At 38.1% G+C, this 19,603-nt stretch overlaps 1 protein-coding gene across 7 annotated transcripts in view; it reads right to left on the bottom strand.

The window, feature by feature from the left end:
• Positions 1 to 19,603, bottom strand: part of AP4E1 (adaptor related protein complex 4 subunit epsilon 1) — a 74,349-nt gene that overhangs the window by 12,658 nt on the left and 42,088 nt on the right. For all 7 annotated transcript variants that reach the window (XR_004959336.1, XM_036260077.1, XM_036260097.1 and 4 more), the window contains 6 exons: positions 18,367 to 18,479; positions 18,136 to 18,254; positions 12,176 to 12,478; positions 10,165 to 10,279; positions 4,162 to 4,285; positions 2,049 to 2,307 (listed from right to left, as the gene is read on the bottom strand). Coding sequence is in view for 6 of the 7 variants with exons in the window: in XM_036260077.1 (XP_036115970.1) it covers positions 2,049 to 2,307; positions 4,162 to 4,285; positions 10,165 to 10,279; positions 12,176 to 12,478; positions 18,136 to 18,254; positions 18,367 to 18,479 (1,033 nt within the window). In the remaining variant the exon portion in view is untranslated. The remainder of the gene's footprint in view (positions 1 to 2,048; positions 2,308 to 4,161; positions 4,286 to 10,164; positions 10,280 to 12,175; positions 12,479 to 18,135; positions 18,255 to 18,366; positions 18,480 to 19,603) is intronic.

The following is a 19,603-nucleotide window of genomic DNA, read 5'->3' as shown; positions in this document are numbered from 1 at the left end:
TACCTCAGTTGCTGTTTGTCCCTGACCCTGGTTGGGTTGTGTGGGTAGCAATCACTCAATGTGTCCCTTTCACATCAATGTTTCTCTCTCTCTTTCTCTATCTGAACAAAAAAATGGAAAATTGCCCTGGCCGGTTTGGTTCAGCGGTTAGAGCGTCGGCCTGCGGTCCTGAGAGACCTGGGTTCGGTTCCCGCTAAGGGCACGTACCTCGGTTGCAGTTTGTCCCCGGCCCTGATCGGTTGTGCGGGTGGCAGCCACTCGATGTGTTCCTTTCACATCGATGTTTCTCTCTCTCTCTCTGTTCCACTCTCTCCCTCCCACTCTACCTGAACAAAAAAAAAAAAAAAAATGTCCTCAGGTGAGGATAAAAAAAAAAAAAAAGGAAAATTGTCCTCGGGTGAGGATAAAAAATAATAATAATAAAAATAATTAAATAAATAAATACAAAAACATCCTAATTACAGTTCTGATTTCAAGCCCACCACAAAAAGGTCTGACAATTAGTTTGTCACCCTGAATGTTCTCCTGAGAAACTCTCTGACTCTATGCACTTTGTGGACAGGCAGGGATCCTTCAATACAAGCACTGAGGTTCACACATCAGGGCCCTACCTACACCTGGGTGCACCTGACCTTGATGCAGTCTGATCTGGGTGCGCTCTGGGAACCTCCCCACCAGTGTCCGAGCACTCACTGGCACCCTCACCTAATCTGCTGGAACAACTCAAAGATCCAAGATCAGCCACTATGTTACTGAACTGCAAATGCTGAGTGAGACAGCATTAAGATACATTGCTTATATACTTTTAGGCTGAATTTGGTTTTCCTTAGGAGTGAATGAATATCAAGTCTAACAGAAATGGGATCTGGATAAGAGAGAGACACAGGCAAAGAGTATAGCCTAGAGTCTGGCCTGGAGTTGACAGGGATGGAAAGAAAATTCCACCAAGGGAAAAGGAAGATGAAAGAATTGGGATAATGTAAAAACTGAAGAAAATGTAGCTCTAATCACCATTTCACAGGTCCACCAGCCCACCAAATGGAAAATGACATGGAATTCTCAGCCTCAGCAATAGCACTTGTCCTTCACTCCATTTTTCTCATTCTTTCACTATGAGAATAACATTAGCATAAAATCTTTTGAAAATCATAATAGTAATACCTGAATATAGTTTTCACTTTTGTGTAATTCCTTTCAGTCTCAAAACACTTTTATCTTCTTAACAGTTACAGGTAGGGTATAAATAGAATTTTATATTCCGTTTTTAATATATAAGTATTTTTTCTTTTACAATGCAGTATTTATAATTCCTAATGGCTGAGTAATATTCTGAGCTAATATAATTTATGTACTCATTCTCCTGTTAGACACCTAAATTCCTATTTTTCACTATTAAAAACACCATTTTGAGAAGTACTCTTTCACAGACAAATTAATACTGTTGAACTATTATTATTGACAGTATTTCCATCAAGTTCCCTTCCTAATGAGAACTGTCCTCCACCTACTGGGGTGAGAATACCCCTGATTACATTTGCAACTTTATTTGGACCCTGACCCTTGCCCTAGCTGGCTGGACAGACTAGAGAGAACATCTGACTCAAACTAAGCCAATTAAGATGTTCTCTTTCAGGCCCTGGCCGGTTTGCTCAGTGGTTAGAGCGTCAGCCTGCAATCCAGAGACCCGGGTTCAGTTCCCGCTAAGGGCATGTACCTTGGTTGCGGTTTGTCCCCAGCCCTGGTTGGGTCGTGCAGGTGGCAGCCACTCGATGTGTCCCTTCCACATCGATGTTTCTCTCTCTCTCTTCCTCCCACTCTACCTGAACAAAAATTGGAAAAATGTCCTCAGGTGAGGATCAAAAAAAAAATTTTTTTTAAAAAGATTTTCTCTTTCAGGAATACAAAGGTGTGTCATTGGTGACTCTGGATCTGGGAAAGCCATTTCCCACCATGTATATAGATGATGGCCAAGAGCTTTCATAGAGCAAGGTGTTTTTTGCATGAAAAAGGGGACACAGATTCTCAGAGGAATATAACTGGCTACGTACCAAATTGACTGTACTTTCTGATCCTAGCCCAACAAATAGTGATGATGCCAGCAGCTGCTTTTCTTTCTCCTCTTTAGATTGGGTAAGGACTTGAGATGGATCCTTTTTTGCTATAGCTTGATCTACATTCTCCATTATTACACTCTCTTGAGGAACAGGCGGAGCTTCAGTTTCATCTCCAGTTTTGCTCTCCTTCTTGGGAAGATAGCCCTCTTTCCCCCACAACTTCTTTATTCCTTCCAGCTTCAAGCTATTTGTCCTAAGGAGATTGATAATGAAATCAAGTCAATTTAAATAACTGCTTTGCAATTACTTTCTCGAGGCATTTTTAAAAACATATCACTGCAATGGCCTTTTAGAAGCAGCTTTTATGTATCATTCTATATGCCAGAAGTAAAACCCAGATTCTATTTTAGTTACAATCAACCTCCCCGCACCCTTCAGACAGGATTTAAGGCAACCAAACTCTAGACTTGGTTTAAAATTTCAGATCACTTAATTTTCATTTAATTGCTTAAATAAATTGTCCACAAACAGAACTACTGTAAATCAGTTCCTTAACCCCACTGATTTTTCCAAATATCTTTAATTTTGATGAGTTAAAGATGGAAAATGACTCTTACGTTTCTTAGCTATAATCACTCAATGAAAGAATTAACCCTACATAAATTCATTAAATAAAATTCTGTTGAAAGCAAAAATAAAATTATTCAAATACACTCCAAGGTATAAATCTACGTTTAATCCAAAAGGTTCTTATTATGACCACTAGCTACATTTTCAACTACTACAATGTGCTTTTATAAAAATGAAGTGAGGCCCTGGCCGGTTTGGCTCAGCGGTTAGAGTGTTGGCCTGCGGTCTGGAGAGACCCGGGTTCGGTTCCCACTAAGGGCACGTACCTTGGTTGCAGTTTGTCCCCGGCCCTGGTTGGGTCGTGTGGGTGGCGACCACTCGATGTGTCCCTTTCACGTCGATGTTTCTCTCTCTCTCTCTCTCTCTCTCTCTCTCTCTCTCTCCCTCTCCCTCCCACGCTATCTGAACAAAATATCGAAAAAATGTCCTCGGGTGAAGATAAAAAAAAAAAAAAGTGAGGTTTAACTTATGAAAGAAAAAGTAAGATTTTTGGGAAAAGCATGAATGTTAAAAGGTTTTTATACCTGAGTTGAAGAAGAATTAAAGTAGTGATTAGAATATGGACTCCCCTACTTCTGTCCCTAGAGTGACAGCTGTGATTCTGGAAGTGTCTAATATAGTCATAAGTCCAGGCTGAAACAGCCTAAGATTGCCTCTATTGTGTTCACATAAGAACTATGTGTCCTTGGCACTTAGCTCAGTTAAGTAGCCCTGTTGTGGTCCAAAATAGCATTTAAAAAATTTGTACTACAAGATAGGCAGATCGTGAAATGAATCTAAAAGACAGGCTCAGAAATGTTTGTATTGATGATTATTCCTTTCTAATTTGTTAGAATCATAATCACTTTGACTTTATGTAATATGCCAGAAACAAAAACAGGTAATTATACTTCATGCTGAGTGAAGAACTAATGCCACTGAGTACTAATTGACTGAAAGAAAATCTGGACATTAATAAAAAATGACCTACATGGGACCGGCCGGTGTGGCTCAGTGGACTGAGTGTTGTCCGATGGACTCACAGGTCCTGGTTCAATTCCCAATCGGATGCATGTCTGGGTTGCGGGCTCGATCACCAGTGGGGCGTGCAGGAGGCAGCCGATCAATGTTTCTCTCCCACACTGATGTTTCTCTCTCTCTCTCCCTTCCTCTATCTCTAAAAAAATCAATTAAAAAAAGCATGCCCTACATGGAATTAGTCCATTCCTCCTCAATATACTTCTTTAAATACACACACACACACACACATACAATATGTAGTAATAACACACACATCATTACTATGTATAAGGCTTGTATACATCCCATGCTGTCTCGGAAATAAGCAAGCTCTCTTAAAGTATAAGGACATACAGTACCATATCAACACTTTGAGAGCAAGAAATGGAAACAACAGCCCATGCAGAATTTAGCTTTCAGAAACCCTTCCACATTTAAGTGCTCCCATGTTCTCAATTTTAATAAGAAAGGAACTTACTCTTTCAGCCCTGTCTCTGCACTGTTTCCAGATACATCTGAACCCAGAGAAATGCCAGCAGGAGACTGTCGTCCAGTAAAGCCAGATGAAGAAAAGGAGAGTCCATATGGTTCAAAATTGAGAACTAAAATTTTAAAATAAGAGAGGTTCATATTTAAAACAAAGCAAAAAATGTTTTTAAAAAAGCAAAAATTATCAAAGTTACCATTCATTACTGAAATAAAATAATTGAAGACTAGAATCTAGTGACAATTATTTTTAGAGTGGGAGAGAAGAAGGTACGGAGAAAGAGCAAGAAAAAAAAAAATCAATGTGAGGGAGTGGGAGAGAGATATCGATGTGTGAGATGCCTCCCACATGACCCTGACCCCAACCAGGGCTGGGGATCGAACCACAACTAAGGTACATGCCCTTGACTGGAATCAAACCCTCAACTCTTTGGTCCAAGGGCCAACAATCTACCCGCTAAGCCAAACCGGCAACAATTTTTAAACTGGAAGGGACTTTGGAGATTATCTAACCAAATAGTTATAGTAATAATAATAAAGCAGCTATGATTTATGTAATTCTACTACAGCCTTCAAACTATTTCTTGATCAAAGACAATCCTTCCTTTTTATCACATTACCTCCCTTAGAAGCTAAAAAGAAATTCAATTAGGAAAGATAAGTGATAAACCAGATCTACTGAAAAGTTGCTGCTCTCATACAAAAATGTTTCAGCAGCTATGAATGAAGAGATGACTGCATTTTTGCTTAACAAGATGGCACTTCCTGCACCCAATGGACTGGCATCGCCCTCTCTGTGAAATCTCTCTTGCTGACAAAGAACAGGTTCACTCAGGTTCAGACCTAAATGAATTCAATCAGAGCCATGAAAATTCATACTATTGTTGTGACAGAGCAGATGAAAATATCCATTCTCTTCTATTTAAGTAACAGAACCCTTGATTCTTAGCTAGGCCACCCAGAAAAGAGAGGACATTTCCCGACTCCTTTGCCATTTGACTGAGTTTCGGCTAATGAAATTACGCACACATTTTGTGCCCAACTTCTGGCAGGAATACTCCTGGAAGAAAAACATCTTTCTTTTCTCCCTTCTTCTTCTATATTCATAAGGCCAACAGCAATCCTAGGCTCCTACTTATAAATTTATTTAATGAGAAAGAGCAATAATGTTCTGCTCCGCATAAGGTCCCACTATGTTTATTTGTTTTCCTAACTGCACATTTATCTTTTTTATCTGTCTGGATTATAATACAAAGGACCATCTTAAATCATAAAAAGTAGCTTAGAATATATAAATGTGAACTTCTATAATTATTATCCTCATTTTACAAATGAAGAAACTGTGCCAAAGAGTTTGCCACAAACTTACCCAAGATTACAAAGACATGAAATGATAGATAAGAAATCAGACACTCTGGTTCCAGAGCCTCACACTCTCAACTACTGCATTATAATTGTCTCCTCCAAAGAAACAGCACCTGATCCAAAGTGTACTGAATACATGTTTGTTTGTTAGCTAAATGAAAGATATAGAAGAATCAATGTGTAGTAGGACAAAGTAACGGGCTAATTAGTAATCAGAACTGAGGTCTTATGTAGGTCAGGTGTTAACTAGGTGTATGAACTACACCTTCATTTCCTTGTAAAGTGAAGAATTCAGACTAGGTGTGCAGTTTCCAAATGCTGATTTGATAACCAGAAACAAACTTCATAGATCACCCATGGACCTTTTTGTACATACAGCCAAGCTCTTAGAAATTTAGATACAGTAGGTATAGGGATAGGGCTCAAAACTCTGAATCATTTTTTAAAACCCTCTTTGGTTCTTGTTTTGTTTTAATGCTCACCCAAGGAAATGTTTTCCTACTGATTTTAGAGAGAGAGGGAAAGGTGTGGTGGAGGGGAGAAGAAGAGAGAGAAACTTTGATGTGAGAGAGAAACATTAATCGGTTGCCTCCCGCATGTGCCACAACCTGGGATCAAACCTACAACCTAGGTGTGTGCCCTGATTGGGAATTGAACCCGCAACCCTTCAGTGCACAAGACAATGCTCTAACCAACTGAGCCACATCAGCCAGGGCTAAAAAGCCTTCGTGATCATGATTCACAGTCACGTTTGGAAACCACTTGTCTAAATTCTTCGAAGGTCCTTTTCAGCTAGCATATCCTTTCATTTTAAGCTTTTCAATGATCTAGTTTAATCTTCAATCCCATATTTGCCTCTTTTTTTTTTTAAATCCTCACCCCAGGACATTTTTTCATTTTTTGCCCAGATAGAGGGGGAGGGAGAGAGAGGAAGAGAGAGAGAGAAACATCGACATGAAAGAAACATCGAGTGGCTGCCTCCTGCATGACCCAACCAGGACTGGAAACAAACCGCAACCAAGGTATGTGCCCTTAGCGGGAACCGAACCCAGGTCTCTCTGGACTGTAGGCTGACACTCTAACCACTGAGTCAAACTGGCCAGGGCACATATTTGCCTCTTTTTAAATAGCCTCTCTGACAGTGGGTCACCAAGCCTCTGCATTAACACTTCCAGTAAAAATGAATAGCTCAAGAAATATTTCCCATGCACAAGACAAAGAGTGTAAGCCAAAGAATAAGTCAGCATAAAGAGTTTAAGCAAAGAACAAAAGAATTCAAAATTAGAGGGGAGAGTTTGAGAGTCGAGAGGAAAAGACTAGACATGGAAGAGGACAGTATCTAGAGAACGGTCACATAAATCTCTGATCCTGTGACAAAAGAATTAAAGGTTGCCATTTTTGGAAAGCCCAGAAGGCTCGAGGTTGAGAATGAAGTTCAAACCATATTACTTTTATTCTTTAGAGAAAATTTCCCAAGATTCTTACAGAAGTGAACAATGAAAAGGGTCAAAATTTTTAGGAGTTAACTAAATGTACAAAGCTCACGTGTATGAGGGGAGCAAGAGAATGACTGTACGCAGAAGGAGAAGGAAGAAGATTCTGCTGAATAGCAATTTAATGAATATGTATAAGAAGAATGAGAGCAAAGGGCAGTTCGTGCAGAAGAGAAAGCATGAGCTGAAGACAGAGTCCTTGAGAGTTGCAAGTTACTGAAAGTAATCTGGTGAGAGATAAAATATAAATAATCCCGGGAGTGAGAAATTCAATATTTAATCTGTTTGTATACTTCATGACCTTAGAAGCCTTGACTATTTGCACACTACTTTAAATTTTTTTTCTTTATTATATAAGTTTCAGGTGTACATTATAATTTGACATCTGTATATACTACAAAGTAATCACAGCCAAAAGTCCAGGTACTATCTGAACACTCCTTCTTTATCCTACCTTATACTTCTCTGGTCATTCCCCAGCTAGTATTATTATTATTTTTTTTTTGAGAGACTAACAATTTCAACTTGACATGACTTTCTAAAAACCATAGTTCTATAGACAGACCATACTGCTATTTCCCCTATTTCTGGTTTTATCTAACACTGGGGCTACAACATATTCAAATACAACATATTTGAATAATGTTTTAATACAATAATCCACACTGATTCCTAAATGCTTTCCTTGGATGGGAACTGGTAATACAAGTTTGTTCCCCACCATCCCATGTATTGTTTGCCAAGTCTTAGTATCTTACAACAGTTTTCTAAAGTTTATTATAAACTTTGTTTCTTATAAACCTGACATCTTTCTACCCGAGAGAGCTAAATATAATTCATAGAAATTACATTTAACTATATTCTCTGCAAATGATTAATAAAAATCTCAAGTAAGATCAGTATCAGAACTGATTGATACTTGAAGGATTCCAGATTTAAAATTTTCTAGGCCAAAAATACCTATTTTTCACCCTCCTCTATATTTTCTCTTATAGCCAGTCCCACTGTAGGATATATAATTTTATAACTTATTCTTCAACTATTTATTAAGCCTCTATGTCCTGTCTCATAGCCGATTTCTTTCTCCATGATGTAAAAGTCTAAGCTCATGAAATTTTAATTTTACTTTAGAGAACTTTTGAAAAATAGATTTGGGAAGAGCCTAATTTAAGAGCTTAACCCCATTTACAATGATGGTTCTATGGGGAAAAAAGTACTTGGCAAAGGAATATATTAGCCTGAGTAATTCCAGGACTATTATATTTACATCAGCCACTTAACTTATTTTTAAAAAGGAGACAGTCAGTGCCAGGAATTAGGTTCCTCGTCCTATCTCCCACTCCATACCCCACCCCTGAATTGCAGTAAAGGCAACAGATGGCTCCAGACATACTGAAAATGAGGAATGTGGCAACTGGACCACCTCTCCTACTCTGGAACTCCAGATTCTTACTCTATGCCCTGGCTGCCGTAAGGGCTCTGTATGCACTATATTCACAGGTCAGGCAACTGTAATTCAAAACTTTACACGGGGGGGCAAAAGTACGTTTACAGTTGTTCATATGGGAAAAAATACAATGATTAATAAATAATAATACAAGAATCATCGTGGCTGGTTTTGCTCAGCGGTTAGAGCATCGGCCTGCGAACCAAAGTCACAGGTTCAATTCCAGTCAAGGGAATGTACCTCGGTTGCGGCCCTGGTCAGGGTTGTGGCGGGATGCAACCAATCGATGTGTCACTCTCACGCTGATATTCCTCTCTTTCTCTCTCTCTCACCCTCTCTCCCTCCCTCCCACTCTATCTGAGATACAGAAAAATATCCTCAGGTGAGGATTAAAAATTTTTAAAAAAACAATAAACTCTGCCCTGGCCAGGTGGCTCAGTTGGTAAGAGCAACATCCTGTATACCAAAAGGTTACAGGTTCAATTCCTGGTCAGGGTTTGATTCCCCAGGGGCCAATCAATGTTTTTCTCTCTCTCCCTCTCCCTTCCTCTCTCTCTAAAATCAATAAATGTATCCTTGGGTGAGGATTTAAAAAATGAATAAATAAACTGTGTTTCTCCTACTCACAACTGTAAACCTACCTTTGCCCCGCCCTGTACATGAAGAGTTAATAGGAAGAAAACTGATTACCCTTTGAAAGAAAATTGAATTTTCTAGGCCATTTGGTATCACTGTGCTAAATAATATCTCCAAACTTCAAAAGAACAAATACTTTTGCAAAAAGATAACATCAAGCCTATTATTAGAGTTTATAATTTTTGGTCTCATTTTAGGATCAACCATTTAGTTGTACTCATATGCCTAGCACAGTGCCTGGAAAATATTAAGTACTCAAAATCATTAAATGATGAATAAAAACAAAAAAGACCTTTCAGTATTAATTTTTCAGTATTAACATTCTGAACTCTTATAGAGACAATAGTCAATGGTCTCCTTTTATTCATATACATACTTTTCATCCACCATCCAAATATCTCAATAATTTCCTCTTTACTAAAATCATGACAGAGCCCTGGCCGGTTTGGCTCAGCGGTTGGAGCATCGGCCTGTGGACCAGAGAGTCCCGGGTTTGGTTCCTGCTAGGGGCACATACCAAAAAAATAAAAATAAAGATAAAAATAAAAATAAAATCATGACAGAAATCTTTCCCTGAAGGGCTACATTTCTTAAATGTAGTTTAGTGATTCTTTACTTTCTTGGCTGTTTCTAACTTCACTGATCAGATATTTTGTTGGTGGAAGCATTCTAACACACTAAAGATATACGAGACAGCTTAGAGTGAAAATGAACCCCACTAGTCCATAGTAACCAGGTTTTCTGACACTTTTCGCAGATGCATCTCCCACTAATACCTGTCAGCCCTCTATCACAGTGACTAACATGATAATTCCACCTTCAAGGTCCTTTGAAATTCCAGGACGGTTATATCTTAGGCATTGCTATACATGAAGCCTGGGACTTTGGCAATACCACTAGGCTAATTTTTTCCCCCCTGGATTTCCAAAGACCTAATCAAGGTAAACAAGTTACAAATAGATTTAAAGAGGGAAAATAAAAGTAAATATCTTCACTTATTTACTTACATGCCTAAAAAAATAAAAAGTCCCTATAATCTAGCTAATAAAATTACCTTTTTCCTGAGAAAGCTTTTCCTCCTGCCGTTGGTGATGAGGTTTGTACGGTGCTGCCCCTTGACCGAGTTCTTCAGCCACAAAACCATCCAGAAAAGATAAGGAAGCATCTACCTGTATTAAATTTAAGCAAAAATAAGGAATTTAAAAAATTTACCTTAAACAGTAGACTATTCATTCACATAAGTACTTTCAGCCCATATACCCTAAAAATAATTTTTAGGTGAAACACAGAGCTTTAATTCCAAAAGTACTACCTAATGCTCTAGCTTTCTGAAACATCTATAATCAAATCACTCAGCTAAGTTACTTGCAGTTATTATTAATTTCACTGCATTGAGGAATACAATTTTGAGCACCCAATATATTAGGGCATTGTATTAGGTCCTACGATTACAACAAAGGAAGACAAGTTTCTGCCCTTATAAGACTTGTAACCTACCTGAGGAGAAAACACATACACTATGAGCTATAATCTGTGTTAGTTTCCTGCTGCTCGGGGATAAAAACAAGGTGCTGACAACTCTAGTTCCTTCTGGAGGCTCCAAGGGAGACTAAGTTCCTCGTCTCTTCCATCTTCTAGAGGCCACCAGCATTCCACATCACTCTGATCTCTGCTTCTATAGCTACTTGCCTTCTCTTTGATAAACTCTTGCCTCACTTTTCTAAGGAGCCCCACGATTATCTCATGCCTACTTGGATAATCCAGGATAATCTCCCCCATCATAAAATCCTTAACTTAATCATACCTTCAAAGTCCCTTTTACCATGTAAGGTGACATACACAGAGATTCCAGGGACTGAGATGTGGAGCTATTATATAGCTCTTGGGGAGCTATTATTCAGCCTCCCCCAGTGCCTTTGATTTAACTGTCCAATTCCTTTCTACCTAAAAATGCTTTTTCACAAATCTATGGAAAATTACTTAATTTATTTAATTTCGGCAGGAATAGAAAGGTACAAGAGAATGGTTAAATGAAAAAGATAAGAGATGAAGAATGAGTATGGGGGAAAGGAAAAGAGAAAAGTAAGGAGAAAAAGAAAAATGATATATACACACAAGAGGATATAGTAGTGATGACCTCAGAAAACAGACTTGCTTCTCCTGATTTAGCCAAACGTATGCAAACAGCTCAGATAATTTAGAACAGATGGAATTCTCCAACATTTAAGTGTCTGTCACACTCTCAATTTGGAAAGGTTTAGTTTCACTAAGATTCTTGGAGAAAGGGGAAAGTGTGGTTATTTCCTAGTTTAATTCTAACGTCAGCATATTTATTCATCATTTCAGTGAACGTCCCTGAAATGTCTACCAAATGTTAAAGGCTTCTGCCTCTAAGGAGCTATTGAAAGAACTAATGAACAAAGCTTCAAAATTAATACAAGTCATGAAAATCTGATTCAGAATTAGTGGGAATACTGCCCATCTCTCCTCTTACCAACTATGACGTCTAACACATAAAAATTTCAGCAAGTCTGGTTTCCTTTTGAAAGTTTTCTGATTTATACCAATTTGAGGGAGAGACTGGTACAAATTCAGAGGGTGAGCAGTAACTGAGTGCTTTGGGTTAAAAGGGGTAGTGGCTAAAAGGAGGTGGGAGAAAAAAAGGTAGGTGGTCAGGTCCCAAAGTGGTAAAGATTTTAGACAGTAGATAGACAAAATAAAATGGAGAACTATTTTGTACATTCTCAAAAAAAGACAATACTAATAAAATGACATATTAGAGAAGTTCAAAGGAGATAAAAACAACTCTTGTACTATTATATTAAAAGAGACTGTCAAAGAGTGTAAGTCCCTTCACTACAGTTCTCCAGAAGAGATACTCTTCAATTCCTAATTATTTAAGATCAGTACTGAATCGAAGCTCTCAAATTCTCTCATAGTAATGTAAGAAAAATTCCAAACTACAGAACTTACATTTTGATATATTCCTGATATATCACAAATGCAAGAATTGTTCTGTTTAAACATTATCTAATTATTAAAAAGATGGAACACAGATGTCTTACCACCATGTCTTCACAACTCTTATTAACTGGAAGCAAGCTCTTCATAAATTCCACATTCTCATGCAAATGCTTTAATTCAAATGCATGCTGTCTCATACAAGTATTCAAAGATACGGTAAATTCCTGGATTAATCTCTCAACAATGTTAGAAGAGTGTGCTTGGGGTGCCAACTTAGTTATAGCAGCAATTAACCAGGCTTTTGTTTCCGAAGAAATGGAGTCATTTATAAGTAACTTGTAGAGCTTCATTATAACTTCCTCTGGTGTTTCCTTATCTGAGAGGTAGGAATACTCCCCTAATACCTGTGAGTAAAACAAGGAGATATTTATATACACAAATCAAGTTACATAGCAAATTATACTGGGAAATCTAAACAAAAATGCCTAGTGCTGAAGTGAATTTAATCTAGATTAAACATATTCTCATGGTTTAAAAAAACACAACTATTAGCTAAAGATACAATTGTACGTTTTAGGTTCAAAATTATCCCAAGAATTGGAACTCAATACAAAAAAAGTTTTCCATATCTTTATCATTAACAATATACGAAGCAGACACCTGTACAAGTTAGCTTTCTCCCAAACTTTTAGGTTTGGTTGTTGGTTTTTACAAGCACTTTCACATTCTATTATTATCTTCCAATAGGCATTTAAATGACTGATTGTCACAAGCTAGTATGCAATTCTCACCTGAATTGTTTAATTAAAATACAGATTTCTAGCCCTGGCCAGTTTGACTCAGCAGCTGAGTGTCGGCCTGTGGACCAGAGTGTCCCGGGTTCAGTTCCTGCTAGAGGCACATACCACAAAAAAAAAAAAACAGATTTCTAGCTCTGGCCAGTTTGGCTTAGCAGTTAGAGCACCAGCTCTCGGACCAAAGGGTCACGGGTTCAATTCCCAGTCAAGGGCACGTACCTGGGTTGCAGGTTCGATCCCCGGCCCTGGTCGGGGTCGTGCGGGAGCCAACCGATCAATGTGTCTCTCTCACATGTATGTTTCTCTCTCTCCTTACCTCCCTTCCACTCTCTAAAAAGATCAATGTAGAAATATCCTCGGGTGAGGATTAACAACATTAACAAAACAGATTTCTAGGCTCTAACCACAGACATTCTGATTTGGTACGCCTGTGGTGATAATCTGCACTGTACATTTTGAACAAGCCATCAGCTGCTTCTCATAGGATGATCCACAGAACTCTGAGGAACATTGATCTATCACTGATCTGTGTCACACATTGTTTTTCTTACATCTAATTTATCCAGGAGATATATAATCCTACTAATCTAAAAATCACTAGTAAACTGTTAATTCATGGAGTGTGAGACCCTTCCTAAGTGGTATTTATGAAGTATTTTCATGTGTTTGGTGTAATACCAGCACTAGTAAAAGAAAAGAGAGAGGTGAGGTGACAGTCCAGGGAAGATGTGTATAGCTGGTAACAAGAGGAGGAACAATAAGTAGGACTCATTAAGTTCAATCCTTAAATAGTAAGATACTTTTGAGTGGTTTAATAAAAGTGGTCACCCCTCTAAAAGAGTGGGTAATAACCTAAGCCCCAGTTCAAAAATCAGTGAATTTATATTTCTGGGAAGATGGAGTAGAAGCATTTTTCCCCTACTCTTGCCACTAAATACACTTAAAAACCCTTGATGCTGTTTCCAGAGAATTAGATTCCTCCCTCAATAATGGGAGTGGGATTCTCGGGGCACACTCAAAATAAGCATATTCAGAGGCCCCAACTGGAGGATAAGAAGTGGTAGAAGACTTTATTTGCATGAAATTACATTCCTTGGTTTTCATGTCCCATTTCCCCCAAGCCAGTCCTGGAAGAGGGGTAGCTGGGTCTTTAGCAAAGTGAAAAACAAAGCCAGAGTCCAAAGTTTCCGTTCCATGGTGCAGCTGTGGATGAGGATTAGTCTAAATTTAGTCCATTAATCTATTGCATGGGTCCCACATGGCTGCAGGCCACATGGTGGGTTGCAGGGCATGGGAGCCCCCCAGAAGTCTGGCTCCAGGAGCAACAAAGAGCAAGGAGAGCAAGAGAGCTTTCCTTTGTTTAAATATTCAGGTTTCATGCACTTATTCTGGCCACTGACTTGCTCCCAGGTGTGACAGACAGGTAGGCACTTCCCATGTCACTCAGACTTCATTGGGCATGTGTCTAAACTGCCTTTGTCCAGGCCCCTCCCCCACCGATCAGCAGAGAATAGACCTGCAGTATTAAATTAGCAAATTTTCCCTTTACTCCTTTCTTGTTAAATAATAACCAGGTCACTGCGCCGGTAACTACATTATATATAAAACACATGTAAAACGACTCTGAAAGGTGAAGAAAAGAAGGCAGATCACTAAGGACCTTGAGACCTAAGGAACAATACAGTGAGTTATCTGTTGGTTCATATACCCCAGACTGGGTACTGGAGCACCATCAACCTGGAAACACCAATGGGCTCAAACAAAAAATTCCAGGAAAAGCCTGCCCTTCAGCCAATTAATTAGCCAGGAAAACAATAATCCTTGGACTCCATCCAGCCAAGCACCACATAGAAAAAACTGAAGCCCTATCCATAACAGCAAAGACAGAGTGGAGAGCCAAGCTTTCCATCCCTACTGGGCTGTAAGACAAACCACAACTCCCCCACAAGGATGGGAACAGAGAAGGCTGAGTGGGGGGGCCGGGACTTTCATCCCTACCAAGTTGTAGAAGCCCACTCCTCTGCAGTATCCATGAAGACCACATAGGGAGCCTGAACTTAACCTCCACCCAAGTATAAAGGGGTGCCCTTTCCCTTCTCTTCTGGGGTGGCGTCAGGAGAAGCCAACAGAGAGTCAGGACTTTCACCACTGGTGGGCAATATAACAAGGCCACCCCTTCACACTGTCACTGGAGGCCACATGGTTAACCTTAACACCAATCTCAATGTCATCTCCAAAAGAATTTAGTCAAACACCCACAGAACATATCACAACACAGACCATATCATAGGCCATAAGACAAACCTCAACAAAATTTTTTTCAATATTTCTTTTCTTTATTGATTTTTATAGAGAAGAGGAAGGGAGAGGGAGAGAGAGAGAGAGAGAGAAACATCATCGATGAGACAGAACACTGACTGGCTGCCTCCTGCATGCCCCACACTGGAGATTGGGCTCACAACCTGGGCATGTGCCCTGACCAGGAATCAAACTGGCAACCTCTTGGTGCATGGGTCGACGCTCAGCCAGTGAGCCACACCAGCTGGGCAAACCTCAATAAATTTAAAAGGAAATGAAATCACACAGTGTTTTCTCTAACAATAGAATCAAACTAGAAATCAGTAACAGAAAAGTTTCCTAACACTTAAAAACTAAACAAATCTCTTCTACACAATCCAGAAAATAGAATAGGAAAGAACACATTTTATGAAGCCAGTATTACCTTGATACCAAAACCAAACAAATAAAGTAGAAAAATATGAAAACTAAGACCAATATCCTTCCTGAACAGAGATGGAAAAATTCTTAACAAAGTTTCAAGAAATCTACAAAAAAAAATTCTACATGAGTTCGGCAAGATTGCACAGTATAAGATCAAAATACAAAAATCTATTACATTTGTATACAGTACTAGCAACAAACATACAGAAACCAAAATTTAAAATATATTTACTAATGTTCTTAAGAAAATAAATTACTTAAGTATAAATCTAACAAAACATGTATAGGATTTGTATGCTGTAGAAAAAAAGAAAAACACTCTAAATATATGGAATATGCCACGTTCATGGAGAATAAAAACAAATGGCAACCAAATACAATAACCAATTTAGTGCAAGAATTATCAATGCTAAAACCACTGGTGAAAGAGAGTTGAGGAAAAGATGGTCACACAGCTTCAAAGAATCACCTCACAGATTAGCTATAAATTACTAAGGAGAAAGTTCTCCTTTATAATGGAGAGATCTGCAGGGCAACATCTTCACCAAAGAAACCTATAATCACCAGTAATTGGAAAAACTGAAATTATATGCATGCATCCTGACATGATGTAGTGGTAAGTACACAATAGTGCCAATGTACAAGTATTGTTAAAAATGTTTAACTGAATAATCAGACAAATTCAGAAACGTTGGACGTTCTACAAGTCAACAATATTCATCCAAAAAAAACAAATCAATGTCATGAAAACAAAAAGAAACCGAGGCTCATTCATTATAAAAATTTTTTAAAGGCTAAAAAGACATAACTAAATACAATTTGTAAAACCTGACTGGATCTAGGATTGAGATTAGAAAAAAAGCCATAAGAGACATTTTTTGGACAACTGAATAAATCTGAATATGAACTATATCTTAGGTGAGATTAATAAATTAATGTTACATTTCTTAGGTATAATAATGGTTTTATCATTATCTAGAACAATGTCATTCTTATGAGATTCACGTTCAATTTTTTTTTAATATTTTTATTGAGTTTGAGAGAGAGAGGAAGGGAGAAGGAGAGCGAGGAATATCAATTGGCTGCCTCCTCCATGTCCCCTACTGGGAACCAAGCTTGCAAACCAAGCATGTGTCCTGACCGGGAATCGAACCAGCAACCTTTTTGTGCATGGGATGACGCCTAACCAAGCCACACTGGTCAGTGCTCATGTTGAATTTTTTATGGGTAAGGTGTCATGATGTCAGCAACTCAATTTTAAATGGTTCAGCAAAACACACTATATATAGGTAGGCCTAGATATAGATATAGGTGTTCATACAGTAAAGCAAAGGTGATTAAAAATGATAACTGAGAATCTAGAACAAAAGTATATGGGTACTTGTTATACTAGCCTTTCAACTTTCCTGTAGATAAGAAAATTAAAATTCTTAGATAAAAGTCTGGGTAAATTTAAGTTAACATGCTAAGTTTGGGCAAAACAATAAAACATTAAAATGTGCATATCCTATGACTCAGCAGTCGTACTTCTCCAAATCTCACCCATAAAGAAACATTCACCCATATGCACAAGAAAGAATATACAAATGATAGGATGTATGATTATATATGATTAAATTTCATAAAATTGTGACTTTCATCTTACAGAGAAATGATCTCCCTTACTGGCTTAGATGAAGCAAACAGCCTTGTTGGGAAGCTCTCATGGCAAGAAACTAAAGGTTGTTCTAGGAGTCTACAACAGTAGCACCCAAACCCTCAGTTTTACAGCTGAAGAAACTCGTTTCTGAACTTGGAAGTGGATCCTTCACCAGTCAAGCTTCAGATGAGACAGCAGCCCCAGGTAACACCTTGACTGTAACTCTTAAGAGACCCTAAGCAAAGAACCCACCCAGCTAAGCCATGTGCCTATACTTCTGATCCACAGAAACTATGAGATAATAAATTTATCATTTTAAGCATTAATTTGTGATAACATTATTATGTAGCAATTGTTAACTAATATATCACAGATACATGAATGTTCACACATTCAAATATAGATTCACAAAGAAAATACAACAAATATATTGTAAACAGGCAGACATAAACAAATATCCACATTTAAAAGACTAGACAAGTGAGCCCTGGTCAGTGTGGCTCAGTTGGCTGGAGCATCATCCCATACAAAAGGCTGTGGGTTCAATTCCCGGTCAGGGCACATACCCAGGTTGTAAGTTTTATCCCCCATTGGCAAGCAATCGATGTTTCTCTCTCACACTGACATTTCTTTCTCTCTCCCTTCCTCACTCTCTAAAAATCAATAAACATATCCAGGGGTGAGGATTAAAAAGAAAGTTTAAAGACTAGACAAGTGAGATGGCAGGGAAAATTAATTGACAAGTAAATAGTTAAGTGATAGAAGGTGGTCACTAGGGGGAAAAATTGACAACTGAAGGAGTTAGCTGAGTAGAAATGAATGATTTCTTATGGAAATATAGTTAGTATTTGGTTTATAAAAAAATAATGTTATAAACATTTATAACTGAATGTACTTTGCTCACCCAACTCATAACTTGAAGAAATCTCTGTGGATAGAACACATTTTCCACATCTAGTAAAGTGAGATAAGACTGAACTGCATAAAGTCTTAATTGTTGATCTTCTGTTTCATCATCAAAACCTACAAAAAAATTGATATATCATTTTAATTTTCATCAAACTCTCTAAGGACTCTGTAATAAAAACATTTAATTTTAAAATATTTTCTTTATAGAATGCAACAGTTTACTAACCCTCCGCTAGCAGTCTCAGAAAGTTATTGGGAATATCAGGCTGCATTACATCTCCTCCTACTGAAAACACAGCATTCATTGTCTGAATAAACCACGCATTATCAGGAGCATATGTGTCCACAGTGTTAAGAAAGAGTACACTTCCAAATGCCACTTATTAAAATTATTCTTTCTACATCAACCTTTTAAAAATAACCCCCAATTCATCCTAGTTTGGCATTTTTACCTCTAACCTCTGCCAATAAATTGTTCTATATCCCAGTTTTATGTTCATGTTGCTTTATCTAGAATTCTGTCTTGAACATAATAGGCAGCCAATAAATACATGTAAAATAACTGAAAGAAATGTTCCAGTGTCGAGGGGGAGGGGGCGGATCAGGAAGAGGGTGTCTAGGGAGGGAAAAGGAGAAACATCTGTTAACAAAAATAAATTAATAAAAATTGCAAAAAAAAAGTTCTACAACCCTACCAAAAAAGCCAAGATTTTAAGTGAAATAAGACATAATAAAATAGTTAAAATCAAAAAAGAAAAAAAAAATGTTCCAGCGAACGATGGACAAATAAACAATGAAAAATGATATACATTTCAGAGAGACTAAAAGCTGTGCCATTTCTACTCGAACAAGTTGTTTAACCTCCTTTCTAAGCTGTATCTTTTCAGTTCTAATATTTTATCATTCTACTGGACAGAGCTATAGCAATTTCCAAGATAATTTGATTAACATTATTCATTCAGTCTTCCTTAGCTTGAACGACAGTCATCTTAAAGAGAAGGGAATATCCTTGTGACCTGTAGAAGCGACTCTGACTTTTAAAGAACTAATGTGAAGAAAAGTAACAGGTGAATGGAGTTCCCAACTACTTTACCGTGACAATTTCTAATACAAACAATACAGGGGTGAGCAAAAGTAGGTCTACAGTTAATTACTGTATTATTTTCCATACAATGTAAACCTACTTTTGCCAACCTCTGTAGTGTCAAGGACAAAGTTTGGCATCCTGATCCCCTCCCAAAAAACAACAAGAACTTTTACTCAGAAAAGAGACTGTGTAGAAAGTAGTCAAAGACGAGAAGAGACTGACAGAGAAATCAGACAGAGGTTCCTGTGTCTTCTTGCTCACAATACTGACCTACTGAATGAAAACAGCCAGGAAAAACGCGATCCCCTCAGAAGTCTACACAAATTCCTGTTTTTGACAACAAAAGAGGCCTGACTGTCAGGAATGAAAGTTATTG

This window comes from Molossus molossus, unplaced genomic scaffold, assembly GCF_014108415.1.
Source record: "Molossus molossus isolate mMolMol1 unplaced genomic scaffold, mMolMol1.p scaffold_m16_p_1, whole genome shotgun sequence".
NCBI lineage: Eukaryota > Metazoa > Chordata > Mammalia > Chiroptera > Molossidae > Molossus > Molossus molossus.
Note: the sequence above shows the minus strand (reverse complement) of the source record. Positions and strands in the feature narration are given on the sequence as shown.